The 20,834-nt window shown below is 39.4% G+C and overlaps 1 protein-coding gene across 6 annotated transcripts in view; it reads right to left on the reverse strand.

Annotated features, from left to right (window-relative positions):
• Positions 1–20,834, reverse strand: part of dpp6a (dipeptidyl-peptidase 6a) — a 289,142-nt gene that overhangs the window by 112,825 nt on the left and 155,483 nt on the right. Inside the window, exon 1 of one of the 6 annotated variants that reach the window (XM_044103996.1) lies at positions 4,294–4,669. The exons of the other annotated variants lie outside the window; for them this stretch is intronic. Coding sequence (XP_043959931.1) covers positions 4,294–4,350 — 57 coding nt within the window. The 5' untranslated portion in view covers positions 4,351–4,669. Of the gene's footprint in view, positions 1–4,293; positions 4,670–20,834 lie in introns of those variants that run through there. 6 annotated transcript variants of the gene reach the window in all.

Raw genomic sequence — 20,834 nt, forward strand, 5'->3', positions numbered from 1 at the left:
GTTATCTGCTTTAGACCAATCCAAAAAGGTCTGAGTTTCAAACTGAAGCAAAATGTTTGGTTTTCTTTGCTGCTTTTAATGCAATGATTGTTTGCAAAAATCCACGGTAAATCTCATCCACAGTTTGTCCCAAGCAAAGTTGGGAATATTTGGAAAAAAGGTCCTAGAACTTTAGTCTCTGTTGAAAGTCCTGAGAAATGTGGTTTATGGGTCTAAATGTGTTGGAGTAGCTCTGTTAATCCTGATTTGTTCTATTTGTGGACTTTTATTGTGGTTGAGGCTTTGTTTTTTGAACAATTGCTCCCTCTGGCTTTGGATGCTGTGCAGCCGGAAGGGTTTTTGCTCTTGCTTTTTTTACTTTTGGAGTTGCTATGGTGCTTAAGTGTAAAAACAAAGCCCGATTTTCAAATAATAACAGCTAAACTATGACACCAAATCCCAGAGAAGTTGGAGGAAAGAAGTTCAAACCATCTCTATCATCCAACATAACCGATGGAAAGGATGAAATCCTTTCTTCCCGCCCACCTTTCGAATCATACAACCAGACTATTCAATGAGTAACAAAAGCAAATGAGGTGGATTAGCAGTGCTTTTAGAAAACTGGTGACATCCAGAAAATGTTACTGTGGAATTTCCCTGGATATTAAGCTGTTAGCATAACACTCATACTCTTCAGTCAGAGGCTTCTTCAAATTCACTGCAAGACTGACTGCTACCAGAGATCTGTCTGTCTCACAAAGACTCTTTGAAGACACTTGAATGATAAAAGTTAAATTTAGATAAGTAAAGGACTTCTAGACTAAATTAAATTTTATTCAAATTGGTGCCACACCTTTTCAGTTTTTATGTGGCGTTCCAAATTTAGTCTGCACTGGTTTGTTATCCAAATCCCAATAAAATCCTTTGGAAATTGTTTTCAAAACTTTTGAAAGTCATTGCTTAGTCAGCAGCACTAACACTTTCATTCCAACTCTGTTGGTTTAGGGAGATTTGAGGCATAAACCTTTGGTCTTACGATCTTTAAAAGCTGCAATAAATTGGTCTCAACTGTCCTGCCTCTGCAGATACATCACCTACCCCACCTCAGCTCCACCGCTCGCACCTTCACACCCTCCACCTTGTTTTACTAATGAGTGTTAGAGCTCTGTTGATTACAGAAGAGCTGCTGCTGCTATCTCCAGAGAGCTGCCCTCTCGCTGTGTTCCCTCTAACTGGACCACAGGGCCTGAAAGCACACCATCAATCAGCCGGTATCAACAGGACCTCACGCAATCATCGGGTCTCTGGTTGTTTTCAAATCCCGGCGTGTCGACATGTGTGCAAATAGACATCTGTGGATTCTACAACCTTAAGGTTGCTTTAAGGCAATTTTTCACTTTGTTGCAGGGTCATGCTGACACAAAAATCCACAGAAAGCAACAATTACTCTAATGACCCGCTGATGTCGCAGCAGCTCCGCCAGGTTCCTAATTTCCCCAGTAATTAGGAAAAAGGTCACTTTATGCTTGTTTTAAAAGGCAATTTCAGCTTTTCCTCCAATATCTGCCAACATAAAAGGTTAATAACCCAACGCCAGGACTGTAACTGATGGTTTAGGATGTAATATTTAAAATTACAGTATTTATCAGTGAAGCCAGAGCAACAGTTGAGGATTAAATTAGACAAATAAAACATGACTAAGCGCTTTTACGACTAAACAAAGAGTCTTTAATCGTAAATGCAGAAATTTTAGACAATTAACTGTATACAAGTCAGATTTTTTAAAACAATAAAAATATTGTACTGGCTTTAAGACATGCTAGATAATGGAAAAAATGTTTTGGAACGGCTAGCCTTAAAGCTCACCATTAGCCTAAAGAGCATTTATTATTTTACCTTTTTAATTACAATTGATTGGTAATAAATGTAGGATCTGGTTTCCTATTTATTGCCACAACATTTCACAGTTTTCCAGACTTGACTTAAGACTTATCAGACAATTGGATAAAAAAAAAAAAGAAGATAAAACAAAACATTGGTAAATCTAACATAATGGCAGCATTACTATCACATAACATCTGTCCAATTTTTTACATTTGAGATTCCCAAACAATAACTTTTCTGTAGTTTAGAAAATTAACTTGTAACAATAAAAGCTCACTTTCTAAGTTAACCTGAAGAAAAGTTTTACAAAAATCAGAAGTTATATTCAATTTAATAATAAAAAGGCAGGCTCACAAATACGCTTATAAAAAATGTCTGTACTCCAGCTTTTCCTTTATGTATTCGTCTGCAGTCAATTTAATAGTTGAACTCTCACCTTTCCCAGACATTTACAGCTTTTGAGTTTGTTAGCGACGGGATTTGACACCTTTGTTCGTCACAGACAGAAACTCATCTACCAGCTGCATGCCGTTACGATGAGCTCCACCACCCATTTGTTGAGACCAGGATGATATGAAATAAATTTTCCAGTTCGTCGTAAAGCTAAACTTGGATTAATCACCTAACGCGCAGCCGTCCGCAGTGTTCAGTCTATCCGCTCATCTGTTTTAAGGATGCTTATTGGTCCCCAGAAAAACGGCAAAACCCCGGACATTATCAGTCAATAAAATCCTTCCAGGCCGACGTTATGCTGCCAACACTTAGCTTTCGTCAACAACTTAGGCGGAAGTGAGAGCGCTGCACAACGCAAGAAATAACCCGACCGGAACAGAGTGCGCTAAATAACAAAACACAAATTAACGAAGCTTTGAGGCAGACAAATTTTTCTGGAGGAATTTTAATAGTCGAAGTACTCCAATCACTCGAGGAATCGTTTCAGCCCCACATCCAAGCAATAGAAAACATGGTCAACACCGGACATATCTATTTTTTTTTAAATCAAGTGAACATGACGCTCCACAGTTTTTGCCCCTCTGAGTGGTGAGCCATATCAAAAAGCTATCAAATCAACCAATTTTGTTTTAATCACCTTAATAGTTTAGAGTTAAACAAAAATGGAAATGCTTGATGAAAAGAAACCAAGAGAGAATCTTTCTTCATTTTCTGGCATATCTAATTTTTGTTTTCCTTTTTGTTGGAAATTAAGCTTAGGATGAAACTGGCGCCTTTTTAAGCAAAAAGAGACTGCAACCAGCAATTCTGGTTTAATTCTGACAAATAAGGAAGTTTGAAATTCACCACTTCTCCGCCGTCCTCCAAATTCCCAGTCTATCACCCAGATCTGTAAAGTCTTGACGCCGTGCGCTGCATACACAAGAACAGGTCGTTGGATCTCGGAGCTCCTCCGAGGGTGTGACTGACAGTTTGCTGCTACAGCTAAGCAGAGGAGGGCTGCCCACATGGCAGCAGAAAAAATACAGATAAATAAATAAAAAACCCAAATGTCCCTGTCACCTTTTCTGTCATTCCTAGGCATGTTCTGCACAGTTAGAGAAGCAGGTGACAGATTTCATCCAAAGCTGACAGATGACAGTAGAGCTGAGCAGAATTTGGAAGTATTATTTTTGCATTTTGACCTACAGATTTATGTGAATATGCATCAGCGGAGAAGGATGGTGATGCATTAGAATGCACAAATTTGACTTTTTGGCTCATTTCGCATTCAAATATTTAAGATAAGTTAGCATGAGGCAAAAACTTGTGCTATTTTTCAGATATTCTACCTTGAAGCACAACTCTTTTTTTCTAGATCATGAAGAGAGAAAAAAGCGGATTTCCTGTGTGATTTGGCTAAGTTTTGCAGGCTCAGGTTTCCCTGTGGAGAGGGCATTAACAGATGCTCCATAGAGACAGACTGATGAGGAATCAGAAGAAAGCAGAACAGAACCACAGCGCATCACAAAGACGTGCAACAGTGTTAAAAAGGCTCCAGCCTGCGAGGGAAACTCGGGTTAATTGAGTTCTATTGAAGGAAAAGCATATTTAGGATGTAATTAAAATGTGCTGCATTATCGTCGGTAGCAGTTTTGCAAGCCTGATTAAAGTTGGCTTGATTGGGATCGTTTGCGTGTTCAGCTGAGAGGTGATGGAAATACATTAGTCACTGAAAAAGCGTCAATGCATGGCAAAAGATAATGACAAAATAACCATTTTTATAGGAAAGTGTGGAAATTATCCAGTCGTGATGCACAACTCCGCAGACAGCAATTCCAAATTGCCTCTAACTGTAAATGCATATTATAAGCAGGGTAATTTTACAATTAACGACCTAAAGAGTAACATATAAATCCTACCAACAGTGCTGGGGGAACTCATAAAAAACCTGCGCAGGTAAATGTGCAGAGGGATAATAAATAAGCTTCTCTCTACCTGGTCTTGCTGTTGAGCCGCTTTCGACGGCGCATTGCCTTCCTTCGCCGTGGTCATGGTTCCCTACCGCGGGGTGACAAACTGTTGTTCCCCTCTCGGCCAAGAGGAGAGGGAAAAAATACCGGCAGAGAAAGGTTCAGAAAGAAAACAGTCTATTCGCGGAGCCTGCAGGCAGCCGGGCACCGAGTCAAGGTGCGAAATTACAAAAAAGAAAGAGGGAGAGAAAAAAAAGAAAAGAAAAAAAAGAGGGAGGCAGGAAAGATTCAGTAGTCAGTGGAGAAAAAGGAGGAGAAAGAGAGGCAGAGAGAAGCCGCGCATCTCCGCTTTAAACGCTTCATGCGGGACTCCGCGCGAGACATTCGATGTTCCACGCGCGCGTGCACAACCCGGCGCCTCCGCACTTTGCGCACGCGCGCGGGAATGGCTCGCAAATCAGCAGAGGGGAGCTGAGTGAAGAAACTCCACCGTAATGTTTATGCTTTTAGTCTAGAGAATATTTATGACGTCCAGGGGCGAACCAAGGTTGTTGGAGGTCCAAAGCACAACTTCCTTTGGGGGCCCACTGCTAGCTAAACACACTGCTACTACAGAATTACATCTAAATGTGTTTTCACACCTGATTGTCCAGATTTGGAACATTTGCTATATTTTCAGCTTTCACAATGCACTGTGTTAAACGAACCAAAATATTTGAAAACGCTGTTCCCCTCCTCGCCTGTGGTGGCGCTGCACCAAGAACCACAGATGAAAACAGCAGGAAAAAAACTTCCTTCTTCATGGAATGTAAACAAAAATGGAACGACATCAGATTTTAGCCGTTGTACGATTTCTCTTCTGTCTTTAGCACGTCATGACAGTGCAATTATTCCAACCACTCCAAATGTGCATGTTTGTTTTGGTTGCATTTACCCAGAATGCTCTGCTCTAAAGTCCACTTCCTGTTTTTGGAGTGTTCACATAATGCATTTGAAATGCACCAGAATTCACTTCAACCAAACTGTGGCCTCAAGTTTGTAGTTTTTCGTGCGCAATTACACATTCCCAAACGAACCACAATTTCTGGGCTAAAACACTTCAGTCCAGTTGAAGCGAACCAAACAGGGCTGATGTGAATGCACTCTGAATAAATCAGATTATCATCCTTACCTTAGATCATTTCTGTTTCTCTTTCTGTTTATTTAGATGATCAAGCTGCTCAAAACAGTCACTGTGAAATACACAAAATCTTACCAACTGGTTTTGCTCTGGTTTCTAGTACACTTGAAATAAGACAAAACTGACTTTTCAGCAAGATATCTGACGTTTTATGTTTTCAGTGGCCATCGTTCTCTTCTGTATTCTTCAACTTACTTTGGAGGTGTAACAGAAAACAAGTCAGAAAACAGCTAAATTGTGGAAACACACTGGGACTCTAATTATTTCAATAATTCTTGGCTGTTCAGTCTGCATGAGCTCACTAAAAAAACATGAGGTTTCTTTTAAAATCTGGCTTATTTTCACCAAACACTCAGCTTGTATGTATATGGGGTTGAAACACAGCGTAAATTATCCTACTTAGTTTGGACAGAGCCCTAATCAAACCCCAACATGCTGGCTCAAATTCACTTCTGTAAATAATTGGAACCAAACAGCAAAAACAAATCATGTGGAGGGAGTCGATGACTATTAAAAAGAAGGAGGCGGCTTGAAACAAAGTTTAGCTAGTTATAAAATCTTGGCAGGAAGTAGAAAAAAAAATGTTAACACCAAATTAAATCTTAACAGCCTCCCATGTCGTCAGCATTTCCCCAATAAGGACCCCGCGTCTTTTCACGGCTCGTTCTATTAATTACATCTGCAGGAGGTGTTGTACAATCTCCGTTAAACACAGGGAGGAAATGACTTACTTTGATTTGTTCTGAGATGTACTTAGAGTTAATTAATACCCCAACTCTCCAGTAGGACTCCTGTATACAGCAGATCTGCAGCTGAATGTGCCGCTCTGTTAATTAAAGTCAGGTGGAGACTGGGCGAAGTCAATTACCTCCGAGTCCCGAAAGAATATCTGTTGTTTCATGTGACCAGCGGGGCCAAACATGCAAGAATTTAAAAATGAGCTGTTCTTGACAAAACAAGGTCTCAGCGGAAATCAAGCACTTTCAGTTACCCTTGGATGAGATTTCGCCAACTTGTGGAAAAACTATCGCAGGTTATGTTCTTTCCTCATCGCGTGGACATTTTCCAGATGCCGTCTGCTCGGTTTAAAGGATAAAAAAGGAGAAGGGACACAATAATTAGCTTTTCTGCATGGTTTTAATCTTGTCAGCTCTTTAAAAAAAATGCAGTCAAGCCTTACGAGCTCATCTTTAAGGTCCGCATTCCAGGTGAATCAGCCAAGGGCTTGGGAGGTTTCCATGGAAAATCACAACGGCCTGCGAAAAATTATTTTACTCTGCAGTTCTGCAAACATTACAGAGCAAAACCAAGAATTTATCCCATGCAAAAACCTTTTGCCGAAAACTCTGTTCTGATAATAGTTAAAATTTTGATTGTAGATGAAGTAATTTTTTTTTTTTACCTTAAGCTGTTAAAGTATGTAACTCTTATTAAAAAAATATATATGTATGTTCTCTTGACATATTTATTGAAACTGTCACCATGACAGTATGTTATGAAACAGACAATCTGGGGGCGGGGGGAAATCAAGCTTTGCTCTAACTAGAAACAACAAATCAGAGCCAGGAGGCGGGTCTTAGTGCTGTCAATCACAATCTGATTTGGTGTTACTCAATCCCCCATCCGGATGCTACAGCTAGCATAGCCTATTGCGAATCGTCAGGCTAGTTAGAGTAGCTACCAATGAGAAACTGTTTTCCTGTAACAATAATTTGTTTCTCCACCATTAGCACATTTAGCGGCATGTATACAAGGATGATTGACAGCGCCAAGACCCTCCTCTTGGCTCTGATTGGTTGTTGCCAAAACTTTCTCCAGCTGAACAGAAACAAAACTGAAGTTATTATTTTTGGACCTAAAGAGGAACGATCTAGAGTTATAGATCTAGAATTACAGATCTAGAGTCAGTGCACAGCTTCAGTTTTTACAACTAAAAACCAGCGATCAGCCCGAAACCTGGGAGTAGTGATGGACTCTGACCTGAACATTCAGAGCCACATAGAGATGGCTACAAAGTCGGCCTTCTATAACTTGAAGAACATTTCCAGGATTAAAGGACTAATGTCTCAGCCAGATCTAGAGAAACTCATCCATGCGTTTATCTTCAGTCGCATTGATTATTGTAACGGCGTCTTCACAGGTCTGTCCAACAAATCAAACAGCTGCAGCTGATCCAGAATGCTGCTGCTCGCGTTCTGACTAAAACCAGGAAGATAGAGCACATAACACCAGTTTTAAAGTCCCTCCATTGGCTCCCTGTAGCTCAAAGAATAGAGTTTAAAATACTGTTGTTAGTTTATAAATCACTGAATGGTTTAGCACCACAATACATTAAAGATTTGCTGCTGTTGTATCAACCTTCCAGACCTCTCAGGTCTTCTGGTTCTGCTCTGCACCCCCAGAACCAGAACCAAACGAGGAGAAGCACCATTTAGCATCTATGCACCAAAAATCTGGAACAAACTTCCAGAAAACTGTAAAACAGCTGAAACACTGACTTCCTTTAAATCTCAACTAAAAACCCACTTGTTTAGAGTTGTATTTGAAACATAATCAATTACAAATTTATTGATGGAATCTGACTTGGTGTTTTGATTGTCGATTCCATGTTGCATTGTGTTTCTGTGTTTGTTATGATGTAAAGCCCTTTGAAATGCCTTGCTGCTGAAATGTGCTATACAAATAAAATTTGATTATGTCTCATAAACAGCTTTTTCTTTTCAAAAGTTGCAAACTGCAGTTTGCATATCTTCCACTTGTATCTCACCTGTTTCCTGGATATTTGTGCACCAAATGTGAGATTTTCTTTTGTGAACATTTTGTCCAGCAGTGGAAAGTTATAAGTGAAAATCCGAGCGGGCTTCTGTCTGCTCTTATAGATCCTGCAGCTCGCTCCATGTTGGGGAACACGCCTCTTTGAACCCAGACGGCTCATTAAAATGTCAGACCATGAACCGCTCTTTCTACACCAGACTCACTGAAACATCACATTAGAAAGTTGGAACTCTTTCTGTTCCTCTAGTTTAACAGTTCATATAAAATATTGACATTTTGGGAAAGTATTTGTCTCTACAACTTTCTTCTGTTTTTGTTTGTTAGTCTTATAAATGTTCTAGATCCATACATTTTTATATCACAAAATTCAGTTTTCAGGTAAGAGGGCACCCTAAAAACAACAGCTATCGAGATTTACTGAATACTGCAAATTAATTTAAGGCACATGTGTAAAAAACTCGAGGCCCGTGGGCCAAATCCGGCCCGACGTAGCTTTTTATGTGGCCCTCTAGATTCTAGACTAAACACTAAGTGTGCTTAAATATTTTGTTCTAAATCAAATCAATGTAGTTTTTATCCGTTTACTGACAAATGATATCAATCAGTCTCTCCAGTTATTGAGAATTATCATGGAAATTCACCCAAAAAAAAATCAACAAATCCCCAAATGTTTTGCACTTGTAATTGGGAGTTTATTGCAGATTTTTCTCAAAAATTGTCAAAAACTTTCTTTCTTGTACTAAACCACTGCTTTATCTTTAATTGATGTCAGATTACAGTCCATGATCTATACAGCGAGTAACAAAAAGTTGCCTTTACAGTCATAAATAAGGTCAAATATCGCAAATATTTCTAAATCAGCACCATAAACACAAAACTTTGATGTTTATTGCAAAAAAAAAAAATCACAAGAATAATCACAAAATCCTGGAAGGACTGAAAAGATGTTCAATAATATTTAATTTTAAGAATTCAATGATATTTCAACAGTTTGCGAACAGATTTTATCAGTACATTCTGGCACAACCGGCCCTTTAAGAGCTTTTATGATCTTGATTTGGCCCAAAACGAAAATGAGTTTGACACCCTGATTTAAGCGATTCGGACGTCGACTTGATGGTGGGATTTGGGTTGTTATCCGGTTGTATCACCAAAATGAGCTTGCATCAAAGGTCATCAACTAGGCCATCACACCAAAACTATGTTTGGTATTTTTCTGAAACAGTTTCACAACAGATGATCCGCTCCCGTTCAGGGTTGTTAAGTATCCTCTGGAAAAGGCTGCTGAGAATAAATCAAAGTTCTGATGAATGAGGAGGAATAAAAGCAACCGAGTTGAAGAAACCTCTGCAACTCACTCCCTGGTAAGGATGATGTATGAATCCAAAACGGCCCCTCAGCAGCCAATCAATCAGCTGCAAACTAATGACGGCCATTTTCGGCCGCTGCCCTTTGGCTCGTGACGAATGCGCTAGGACTGCGGCGGCCGGGCAAGACAATAAGCACCTCTCAGTGGTTTGTGTTGGAGTCGGTATACAAACTTCCCGGGACTGATGGTGACGGATGGAGAAGACGTGGCGGTGATGAATGCTGCCGGGTTGGCTCCGCTTAAACACACGATCCAGCAAAGTCGGGAATTAACTGCAGGATGGTGCCAAACCGCCCGGGCGAATGGAGCCATCCGCTTCATCCTGCCTCATCATTCGCTCACCGACGGCATCCAGCTGCCAGACCTCCTGAACCGAAAGCACTTTTTCCTAATTAAAGCTTCAATGCACTCAATAACTGTCGCTTTAATTTCCAAATAATGAACAATTATTCTTTGTTTGGCTCGGGCTGCAGTTCTAGAAGGGGAGGGGGGGAAAAAAGCAGGGTTGGTGCATTAATAGAGATGATTGGCGTTACTTTAAGTGGCGTCTCCAATTAACCCTGCAGCATTCAAGTCTCGTATGTCTACCTACGCTGCTTCAGCGCAGCCAAGAGATTTCCTAACTGACTCGTCGGATATCTGGTGTCTATTACGTGACGTGAATGTAGTAAACGTTCAATCCGAGGGCAAAAGGGATCAAAAGAAAATGGATCAGGATAAAAAAAAATTTTAAAAAAGGGATGAAAGTTCAGAAAGGGAGGATGTCTGGATCTGAAAAGCCATCAAAAATGATTGCATGGGCTGGATTTTGGTAGCAAAAAGCCAAACTGAGTTGAATAACATTTTGCATTGTGTCGTTTCCACTGATATTCAAAGGTCACGCTCTTCTGTAAACCCGTCCACAGGAAGGAAACGTGCCCCGACACACCCACTGATTGACAAAGTAAAATCCAAAAATACTTATTTTTCTTTTTTTGGAGAAGGAAAGAAAAACAGTTACACTCTGCCAGAAAACGCTCTGTTTGAAGCCATCTATCAGATTTATTTTACTCCTGCATCAATCCCTTCAACGCAGCGAGTCCCCAGCGCTCTGGGTAAAAGAGACGCCTAACGGATCGGCTCAGACACAAAAGGTTTTTCTTCATGCCACAACTTTTGGGGCTAAAACTCGTTAAAAAAGCATGAATTTTGTTTTCTTAAAATATAATTTTTAAACTCTCATACAGCCAAAAATACTCACTCTACACTGCAGTGAAACGACTACATTGGCTCTGACATTACCCCAGAGGTCTGTAAATGGCGTGTTCGCTTCTCTGTGCTTCAATTTTCTCCTTGTATTTGCTTGACGTATGATGGCAAGCATTAGAATATGGGAAGTAAGCAATTTCTTTTCCATCAGCTCCTGTTTGCTCTCTCCACGCGAATAGCCTTCCTGCACACTGCGACATTTCCTGGCACCAACATCCAGACAGACACGCAGTTTTCCTTGTCAGCATACAGCACTTTCTGCCAGGCATGACTGATACTTCACACCACTCAGCTGTGAAGTATCAACAAAGTCATGCCTCTGTTTCGGGGAATAGGCCAAGGTGCACAGCTGTGTCGGTGAAGCAGAAACGAGCAGAAATGTCTTTTCAGGACGGGGAAATAAGACCCGAGGATGAATTCACTTGCTCGAGTTTTTTAGCACCTGCTAGCTACTCCGTCTTCAAATTGCAGCGCAAAAAGAGCGCAGGATGTTTCTGCAAACACAAATATCACTCATGAAAACGGATTTACATGGATGGTGATATGGAGTAGAACAGAAATATCCTTTATTGTCCCACAACGGAGAAAATCAGAGTGACATAATCCATGCATGAAAGGGTTAATATGCATTAGTGTGGAAAATGGAAACTATTTTGAGATTAATATAGACGGTCCTCCAAATTCAGTCAACTCACTTTTTTTTTGGTAAATTGTCAACATTAAACACAGAAGACAAAAAAACCCAACAGTAAACAAACCCATAACTTACCAAAAAGGAATAGGCTGAAGCCAAAGCTTATACTTGCCTATTCTATTTAGATTGTTAGCATCCTACCAAGATATCCTCACAATACATACATACATCTATAATACAACCAATCAGCATCAAAGAAAATAAATGTCGTTCTCTGATTGGCTGCCTTGTAGTTATGCAGCTTTGGGTTTAGGTATTTCAGCGCCTCAAGCTGCATTTTTTTTCAGGTTTTGTTGGCTCTAGTGGCCTTTATTTGAAAGTAATCCAACAGGACAGAGGGTAATGAGAGAGAGGGAAGACATGCGCCAAATGTCGCCAGGCTGGGAATTGAACCTGCGACTACCGCCACGAGGACTAAGGCCTCAATACCTGGGTGGTGCTTTGCCTCTTTGCTGCCACAGCACCCACTCAAGCTGCATTTTTATCAAATATATTCTATGAAAAAAAAATCATAGACAATCTGCGTTTTTCATTTTAGAAGTTACTTAGTTTGTTAAAATAGTAGCTATGCCACCTGCTGCCACAAATAGATAACTGCAATTGTCAAAAATATTTGACAATAAAAGATTTGTTGCACTTTGGGCTTCTGTGTTTATTAATTTGCTTTTAATTAATTTGGTGCTAAAACTGAGTTTTCTGTTGCCACCTACCTGAATTAGACATTAAATAATTTTTCTGCAATGTATTATTTTGAGTTCTGACTCAGTTTGCATGGCGTACAGTTTCTGCTCCTCTCTCCAACACTTCGCTTTTATTCTCAACTTGCGTCTAATGAAATGGTATTAAAAACACACAGACGTCGTCTCCTTTTAAAAAGGGGCTCCATTGTCATGACAACGACAGCTGCTTTGTGCTAAAAATAAAAAAAGAAAGAAAATAAATTGGATTTTCTCAGGATTCATACTTTTTACTTTGCATCTCATAATGCGCCTCGAAAACTGATCCCACTGTGAATAGCTACTTGAAATTATCTTCAAGCGCATCTGAGGGAGAAAGCAGAAACATTTCAGCGATGAGGCGACGGGCCTAAAGTGCAGCACTAACCCGCTTTTTGTCATTTCCACACAGCCTAATCAAAGAAACTGTGATTAATGGCGCTATCTCACGCGCTCTTTGAGGAGATGACAAGCGACGGATGCGGGTGAACATCACCTCTTCAAGGCCCGACACTTCCTGCTACAAGACGAATAATAACACGCTTTCCACACAGCAGCACCTGCTCACACAGCCAAACCCCCCCAGCCGCCGCCTGAAAGGCCAGCAGATGACTAACACGTCTCAGCAACCAGGCAGGAGGACAGCTCCCAGTACTGATCCGGGCACCATTAAGAGCCAGGCTGAGCTGAAATGGATTTCAGCGCCGCTAAATGGACAGCTCCAGCAGAGTATTTCACTGCCACGTCCGCGACTCCTTTCACCGGGAGAAGTGGGAACCTGGAGAGAAAAATCGGCGCCACAATGCACTTCTTCCACTGCAGGAGGCGGTCAGAGTAGAAAGCCGAGAGGAAATGATCCCGAATGGGCCTCAAATGTCATCAGGCTCCTGTCATTATTTTAAATTGGTGTGAAGGGTGAGGATTCGGGCCTGTATGCCAGTTTCTATATAATAACATTATTATTTGGAATTGCCATATTGAAGAACTACCCTGTATTTGACAGGTGGAAGTTTGTTTAAAGTAGAAAGAGTGGCAGAGTTGGGTAAAGAATGAACATTTGGGTTTGACAAGGTTGAACTAAACTATAAGAATAAAGTTAGGGACCGATCCAGTTTTTTCATTTCCAATACCGATATCTTGCTGATACAGATTCGATACAGAAAATCAGTGCTTAAAACTTTTCTTTAAAAAAAAAAAATAATTACTAAATAAATTTATTTGATAACTCCTCACCAGTACAGAATGTTTAATTAGCTTCAAAAGCTAATTAAACGTTCCAAAGCTTCCAAAAAATAAACTACAACAAACTTTCATTCAAATAGTTTGGCGTTAGGAATTAAAATAAACTGTAAAGCATGACATCACTCAAAGCACAAAAACAGAACTAGACTAAATAGATCTGCCCTTATGTTTTGGACATATTGGCCGATGTCGTTGCTCTAAGAACAAATGAAAGAAATGACATGAAACGCTCGGGTTTATTTTTTTAGTTGCATTTACCCAGAATGACCTGCACTAAAGTCCATTTGCACGTCACTTTTTTTCAAAACTCGGCCCCCTCCGCCATGACGGACGTCAAAACAACCAATGCGCTCTTTTAAAGCCTGTCTAAAAAGGCACATCTGTAACCTAAAACTGTTTCTATTCAGTTGATTTCACTTTAAAAATGGTTATAGGAAACGCCGTGACTGGCAGCACAAACAGACAAAGTTAGAAACCAAACTTGTCATTTGACTGTGTAACTTTAAATGAGGAAAGATACGGTGGTGCTGGATCTCAGCCGTCAATAACAATTACATTTTTTACAAGGTAATTAGACTAACGTTCATTTACTTTATATGTAAGTGTGATTAGAAAAATATCAAATATTAAGTAGAACGTGTGCCTCACCGTTAGTAACCATGGAGACAGTGCCCCACCGTCATGTAGCCTAGCATGTATGGAAAAAAACTGGTTAGCATCTCGCCTTCTGTTCGTTTTTAATGACGCTCCGGTTTAAGGAAAAACACAGTTTTTGACATGATGACATAAATCATGTGGTGTGAATTCAGGTAAAGTCGTTAATTTAATCAACACGTCAGGAGAGGGGAGGTACGGGTCGGTTTCTAAGCTAACCGTTTCCAACTGTTGTAAACACCGCGGTCTATGAGCCCCGACCAGGAGTGTTACGTTCACAGACAAATTAGAAACCATGAATAAACTGGAAAAAACTAATTTGGAAAACTATTTCTGTCACTCTCTGTTCAATACTCCCGTCCCTCACTTCCAACGTCCGTCATGGTGCCTTGAATGATTAAGTGACGTAGTTGTAAAGAGTCTATAATTTGCTTCCTCCTTTCCACTGGGATCCACATGGATTCAGAATGATTCTAGGACAAATTAAAACAACCAAATGCAGAAAAATGCCACTAAGTGCCACTTTTAGATGGATATCTGGGTTCAATCAGGGACACATTTACAAGTTTCAGCCCTCAGACCCTGAATGCTGTAGGTAAGTGGTCAGGCTCCTGCAGCAGAGTTCATCCTGTTCTCTGCATGTAAAACATGATGAAAAAAAAGAGATGACATTTCTCATTTGTTTTATCTGAACATCCACCATGTGAGAGTTGCCAAAACATTGCAGATGTGGTCTTTAATTTAAATGGGCGGAATATTTTTCCGATGGCATTCTGAATAAGCCAATGGTCAGATTTTCAATCACAATTTCAGAGTTGTTTTTATTTTTCAACCAAAAACGCTCAAAGAGCGAGAACACCAATCAAAAACTTTGATTCGAGGACATTTTCCCAGAATGTCACTCAAGCAACCGAACTAGTCCATTTTAGGTCGCTCTCTTTTCGCCAATTTGGAGATGTGGGCAGGAAATAATTCAGTTGTTATTCCATTGAGATGAAGGAAATTCAAAACTGGAGACTCACACTGGCGATTACTCCTTCAGATCAGGTCAAACCTTTCTGCATGTTTCATTCCGACTTGAGTTTCATGAACCTTATTAAACAAAGACGTTTCCAGAATACGAGCGTTTCTCTCACAAACCAATTCAGAGACTTCACTGCACACTTTCACAACTTTCAGTTTAGATTAGTGTGGCTGCTCTGCAGACGAAGAACAGAAAATGAGAAATATTTGCATCATACAGTTTTATGATGGCTACATTAAAAATACGTAGTTATTGTAAATAAACTCAGTTATAAAAGAGTTAATTTGAGACATTTACATAATTGTAATAGTTCTTTTTTGATTTTATCTATTTTTTAAATTATTTCTAAGATTGAATTATTAACGCACAAATCTTCATATTTATTTTTATTTATTTAATTTATATCATGAATAACTAACTGCCTATTGCATAATGTATTTATAAAACATTCGTATTTAACTTTTATCTACTTAATAGATACACTGTCATATTTATGCATTTCTTTAATTATTTTATGAACATATATGTATTAAATAAATCAACTTAAATTAAATCCACATGTCTGTCAAAACTCAGAAAAATATAAAAACATGAAAAACTTTTCCATATATGTTTGTCATTAATGGAAATATTTATTAATATACATTAATAAATATTAATAAAATATATTTATTAAATAAATAAAATATTTACTAATAAAAATATTAATGATTTTTTAAATTTAAAAATAAATATTTAATTTATAAAAAATATTTGTCATGTTGTTAAAGTATGAAATATTTTTATAAAATATAAAGTCGTATTAAATACAACTTTTATTCCAAGAAGAATATTTGTTGATTATTCAGATCTTAATTTGTTTTTACTTATTTATAAAATAAGACATCTTTATAGAAATATTGTTTATTTACTTCCATGAATATTAAACAAATGCATCTTCATTTATTCTATGAAAACTTATTTACTCATTAACAGAAATACACAGACCATCCTAGGACGTATCAATGACTTTTTTTGACCAGTAATATCACCTGGCTGTCTCTTTAAAAACATTTTGTACTTTGACTGGATACATACAGAGCTAACTGCAGCTCAAATGCGACAAAAACATAAAAATCCAAACTTAACCATTAAACCTGCTGGTCTTTGCAGCTAAACAGAAAAATGTGCCATGCCAGTGCTTTTTGAAACGACAGTGACAAATGTTTTCACTTTCAAAAATAGCCGCAAAGTGTGATGCGGCTACAGCGGTGTCTGACGGAGTAAATCACAGAACTCGTGAGGACATTTTACTTTCATTTTGTTAAAATTAAGCTTTCTCCTAGCATACACTAAGCTCTTTTCTGAAGGTCGACTGTGGAAAAGCCAGTTTTTACAGTTTAAATAGGGCTGCGGGTCGCTGTAAAAGCTTGCAAGACGGACCTGAAGCGTACCCTTCCTAATCTGTTACAATTAATCACGGCTTCATGTTAGGGATCGTTACCTTTTATGGCTGGAAACCACTGGGCAAAGACGCAGCGCATCCTCACTGTTCTGGATTATTTACATCACTATTAGAAACTTCCTCAACATTCTGGCATTAAAGCGATAAAAGGAATAACTGCTTCACTCTATGAGCTCTTTAGGACTTTATTTTGTAAATTTAAAGACAAACACACCAATCTGGGAATGCATTTGTATGATGCGCTGCGCTGGTTTAGCCTGGGTTGCTCCCCCAGCCTCTTGGCCGTGATGAATCGCATGCAGAGCGAACATTTGTCACAGTGGGCCACATGTCCTTTCATCACACCGGGTCTCCCCCTCTCTCTTCGTCTCACTCTGCCTCTCACCTCTCATTCCTTCAACCTCTGTGGTAGTTTCATTTACCAGAAAGAAAAAAAAAAAAGCTTTGTTGTGAATTTATCACCATGCTAGCCTCTGAGCTGCATTAGCTACGCCCTTAGGGTTCCCATAGGGACCGGCGGCGCTTGGTGGAGCCGAGGTAGACGCTGGGCTCCCTAACCTGACTAAATGGAGAGCAGAAGGACATGGAGGGATAATTTCCACAACACAAAAAGCCTCTAACTGAATAAGCATGCGGCAGGGTGGAGTGAAAGAGTCCCCCAATGTCACACACTGCTTAAACTAGTCCATATTCTGTTAGATTTTATTGACAGAACAAAAAGTAGAGCTTCATTCTGAAGCAGAAGGAAAATGATTCATGTTTGTTCACATCACCATCATTTAGTGTGATTTAATAGGACTAAGGTTCCTTCGACTTGAAAGTCTGGTTCGTTTCGTGAGGCGAGAACGCTTAATCGACCAAAACAGCTAAATCTGGTCTGCCTAAAAACCTCAGCCTCTGTTTGGTTGAAGTGAACTCTGGTGTGGTTTCAATGCATATGTGGACCAGAGACCGCTCCAAAAGCAGGAAGTGGAATACAGTGCACTTCCGGCTAGTGCTAGAGAGAGAAATGGATTTGTGGTCTTTTTCCAAAATACGAAAGACAAATCCTACAACAGCTAAAATCTGATGCTACTATGGGGGAATTTTTCTGCCATTTTGAGAGCACTCATTTTCAGTCTGAAAGCAGGAATTAATGTCTTTCTTCTCAAAACTTGGAGTGCTTGTACCCAAAACGTCTGCAAAATCTTTCTCCTCACGCTCAAAATTTTTCTCTGCTGGGATCAAATCTCCACTTGAAAACCTCTCTGTTCACTCCTAAATCATTTTCTGCTCACACATGAAACAAAGAAGTACAGTCACCTGGCAACCTCTCAGCCAATAGAATTAAAGTGTTACACTGGGTGTGCTTGTTTCCTTCTAGTGGGTGTGCCTGTGTGGCTACTGATCTTAGGCAGGAGTTTGTTCCCCAAACCAAAGAAAATGTGTTACAACATGACATCTATCTATGCCATTTTCTATATATGTTTACAATGCGAGAAAAGGAAGTTGCACATGTAGTTTCCTTTAGTAGTTCTTGGTGCAGCGCCCCCACAGGCGAGGAGGGGAACAAGTTTTTCAAGGTTTGGTTTGTTTGACAGTGCAATGTGAAGGAGAACCCTACCAGCGGAAAATGTGACAAATGACGTAACTTTGGTCCTCAGTTGAATCGACTGTATTAGACTATCAAGTATGAAAACACACTAAAAATCTGAAAAGTGTGGCATACATTTAGGGTAGAATCTGCAAACAGGACATTGGTTACAGCAGAAAGCTGAATGGGACACAGGAAACATGTAGACTCTGGTCGGATGAGACAAAATTTTTAACAATTAAAACCTCAAATATGCATTAATACACACAGTGGAATATAAAACAAACCAAATGTTCTGTAGTTAAAAAATTAGACAGTTTCCTGGAAATAACTCCAATCAAGTGCAGCCGAGGAAAACATCTGGAAAGCAGAAGCTTGCATCATTTCCATTTGCATTCCAAGAAAACAAAGCAAATGTTATCAACATTTTTACTTTTTACTTTGAAGATGAAACAAATTGCCCCAAATCACAATCTTATTGGAGAGGTAATTATACGAATAAAAGTCCTCCAGAAATTCAGCTTGAACCTGTGGAGATTTTCTTTGTATGAGGAAGATTTGAAGGTGAAATATTAAATATCTGAAATATGAAAGGTGTGATTGCCAGGAGGGAGGCGCTCCCTTGAAGGAGGCAATAAAACAACTCATTAAAACTTCTCGTCTGCCAAGACAGAAGATAAGAAACTGGAAGAGGTGGAGGTGGTGAAAGAGGGTAGATTCTAACAAAGAAAACCCAAACAGGCTCTGAAACCCACCATTTTTATCAGGCTTTTCAGATTCAATGTCAAACCTACTCTGCATATCAGCAATAACTGGGATTTTAATAACAAGGAGTGCCTGAAAAAAGTCGATAATAGATTACAGATGACGAGGACTCGCTGTGTACAGGCACATCCAGGATGACACTTCTTAAATGGAGCAATCAGCGCAGAAGATGTCGAGCAGCACAATTATTGACCTTGAACTGAATACCAGCGAAGATGAATGGACGCAGACAGAATTACTGAAAACCAATTTCTGGTTTGATAAAACACTTAACATGCAGCGAGTTTACGGTGTTACATTAAAAGCTTTTTTTTCTTGAACTACAACAGGACTGTCTCACAGCTCTGGGTAGATAGATGCTTTTTTTCTTTGGTTACAAAGTTTGGTTAGAAAACACTTTCTGAAACTCAAAGTTTTGGGTTCTCTCCACTTCAATGGTCCGTGACGTCGTCAAATTACTTCATGTTAGATATTTTTAATATAGTCCCAAACTTTTTAGATCGGAAACCAAAAAATATAAGATTTTATCAAAGTAAAATTAATCTATTGACTCAGTAGAGTGCTGCATCATGACAAATATATCTTTTATTTACTTTTGATATATGCACACATTATCTTGTACTTGATTGTAGGGATAGATTATACAATTTTTTTCTTCCAATTACCTCTTTTCACTCAAACCTTTTGTTTCCGTTAAAGTTGTAAATGAATGAAATAAACAACAAATTGGCTGCTGTGGTAGAGATGAGGAGGTTTCTGCTATTCATATTAAGGTTTATTTGGTGCTTAAACTATTATAATAAAGAGTTTTTAGAGCGGTCTCAAATATGTGAGGATTTCAGTTACTTGTTCTTAGATAATGAGATTTCAGTCTGATCAGTTCTGCCTATTTTGAATTCCTTTTAGATTGAGATGTTTTAGGGTGTCTTGTCACTTTAAATTCAAATAAGCTCCTGTTGCCCCGCCCCCCCCCCATTCAACTTTTACACTCGCACATGAAAATGGCCGCAAACAGATGCACAACTGTACAATCATACATCTTTGACAAGCAGAAGTGGAGCCTCCTGCACAACCAATTAGAATACAGCAAGCGGTTTATGGATGGTAGTACCACAACAAAACACTTGTCTTTTCCAGCAGCCATTGTACAGCGCCTAGGGCGGTAAAGCCAGCTGACCAAACGTGCGGGAGCTCAGTTTGTGTTGCTGGGTGACAGGCTAGGGTTGGCTGGGGTTGCTAGGTAACCAGTAGTGCCTGCTGATTTGAGACATTACATTCCGGATGCTTTAGAAACTGCTCATTTTCCAGACACCAAAACACATCAACCTATTGCCCAAAATCATTAGAAGCAGTAGAAACTCAAATGGAAACACAAAAACATGCAAAATGTGAATTCTTTAAGAAATACAATTAAGGTACTAGTTGTATTTCCATCTCATTTAAAAGGTTAGTTTGTGGACAGAGCTGTAGGATTATTAGGGTGAAAACCAAAAGTAGATATTGTGTCAAACAGATGTTGGTCTAAACTTATTTGTTTGGGAAAAACCTTTCATACCTCAGGATGCGCTAAGGGAAACTGCTGGCTGGTTAGACGGATGAATGGATGAACGGATGTGTATACTGGTAATCTGACTCAAAGAGAATCAACAACAGAAAACAACAAGCCTTTCCCAACTGCCTCCCTCTGTGATTTGCTGACAGAGAACAGAGAGTTCACACATCACTTGTCTGGCAGATCTGAGCTTTCACTGTGGGGGAAAAAAAAATGATGGCCATAAATCAGAAACTAATATCTGAAACAAAAGTGACAACTGGAGGTGCATTCGGGTGGTTCTGTCTCCTGCGTGCTGGAAATAGCCTCCTGGAAATGCCAACGCGCAGC

The sequence above is a fragment of the Gambusia affinis genome, linkage group LG21 (assembly GCF_019740435.1).
Source record: "Gambusia affinis linkage group LG21, SWU_Gaff_1.0, whole genome shotgun sequence".
NCBI classification, from domain to species: Eukaryota; Metazoa; Chordata; class Actinopteri; order Cyprinodontiformes; family Poeciliidae; genus Gambusia; species Gambusia affinis.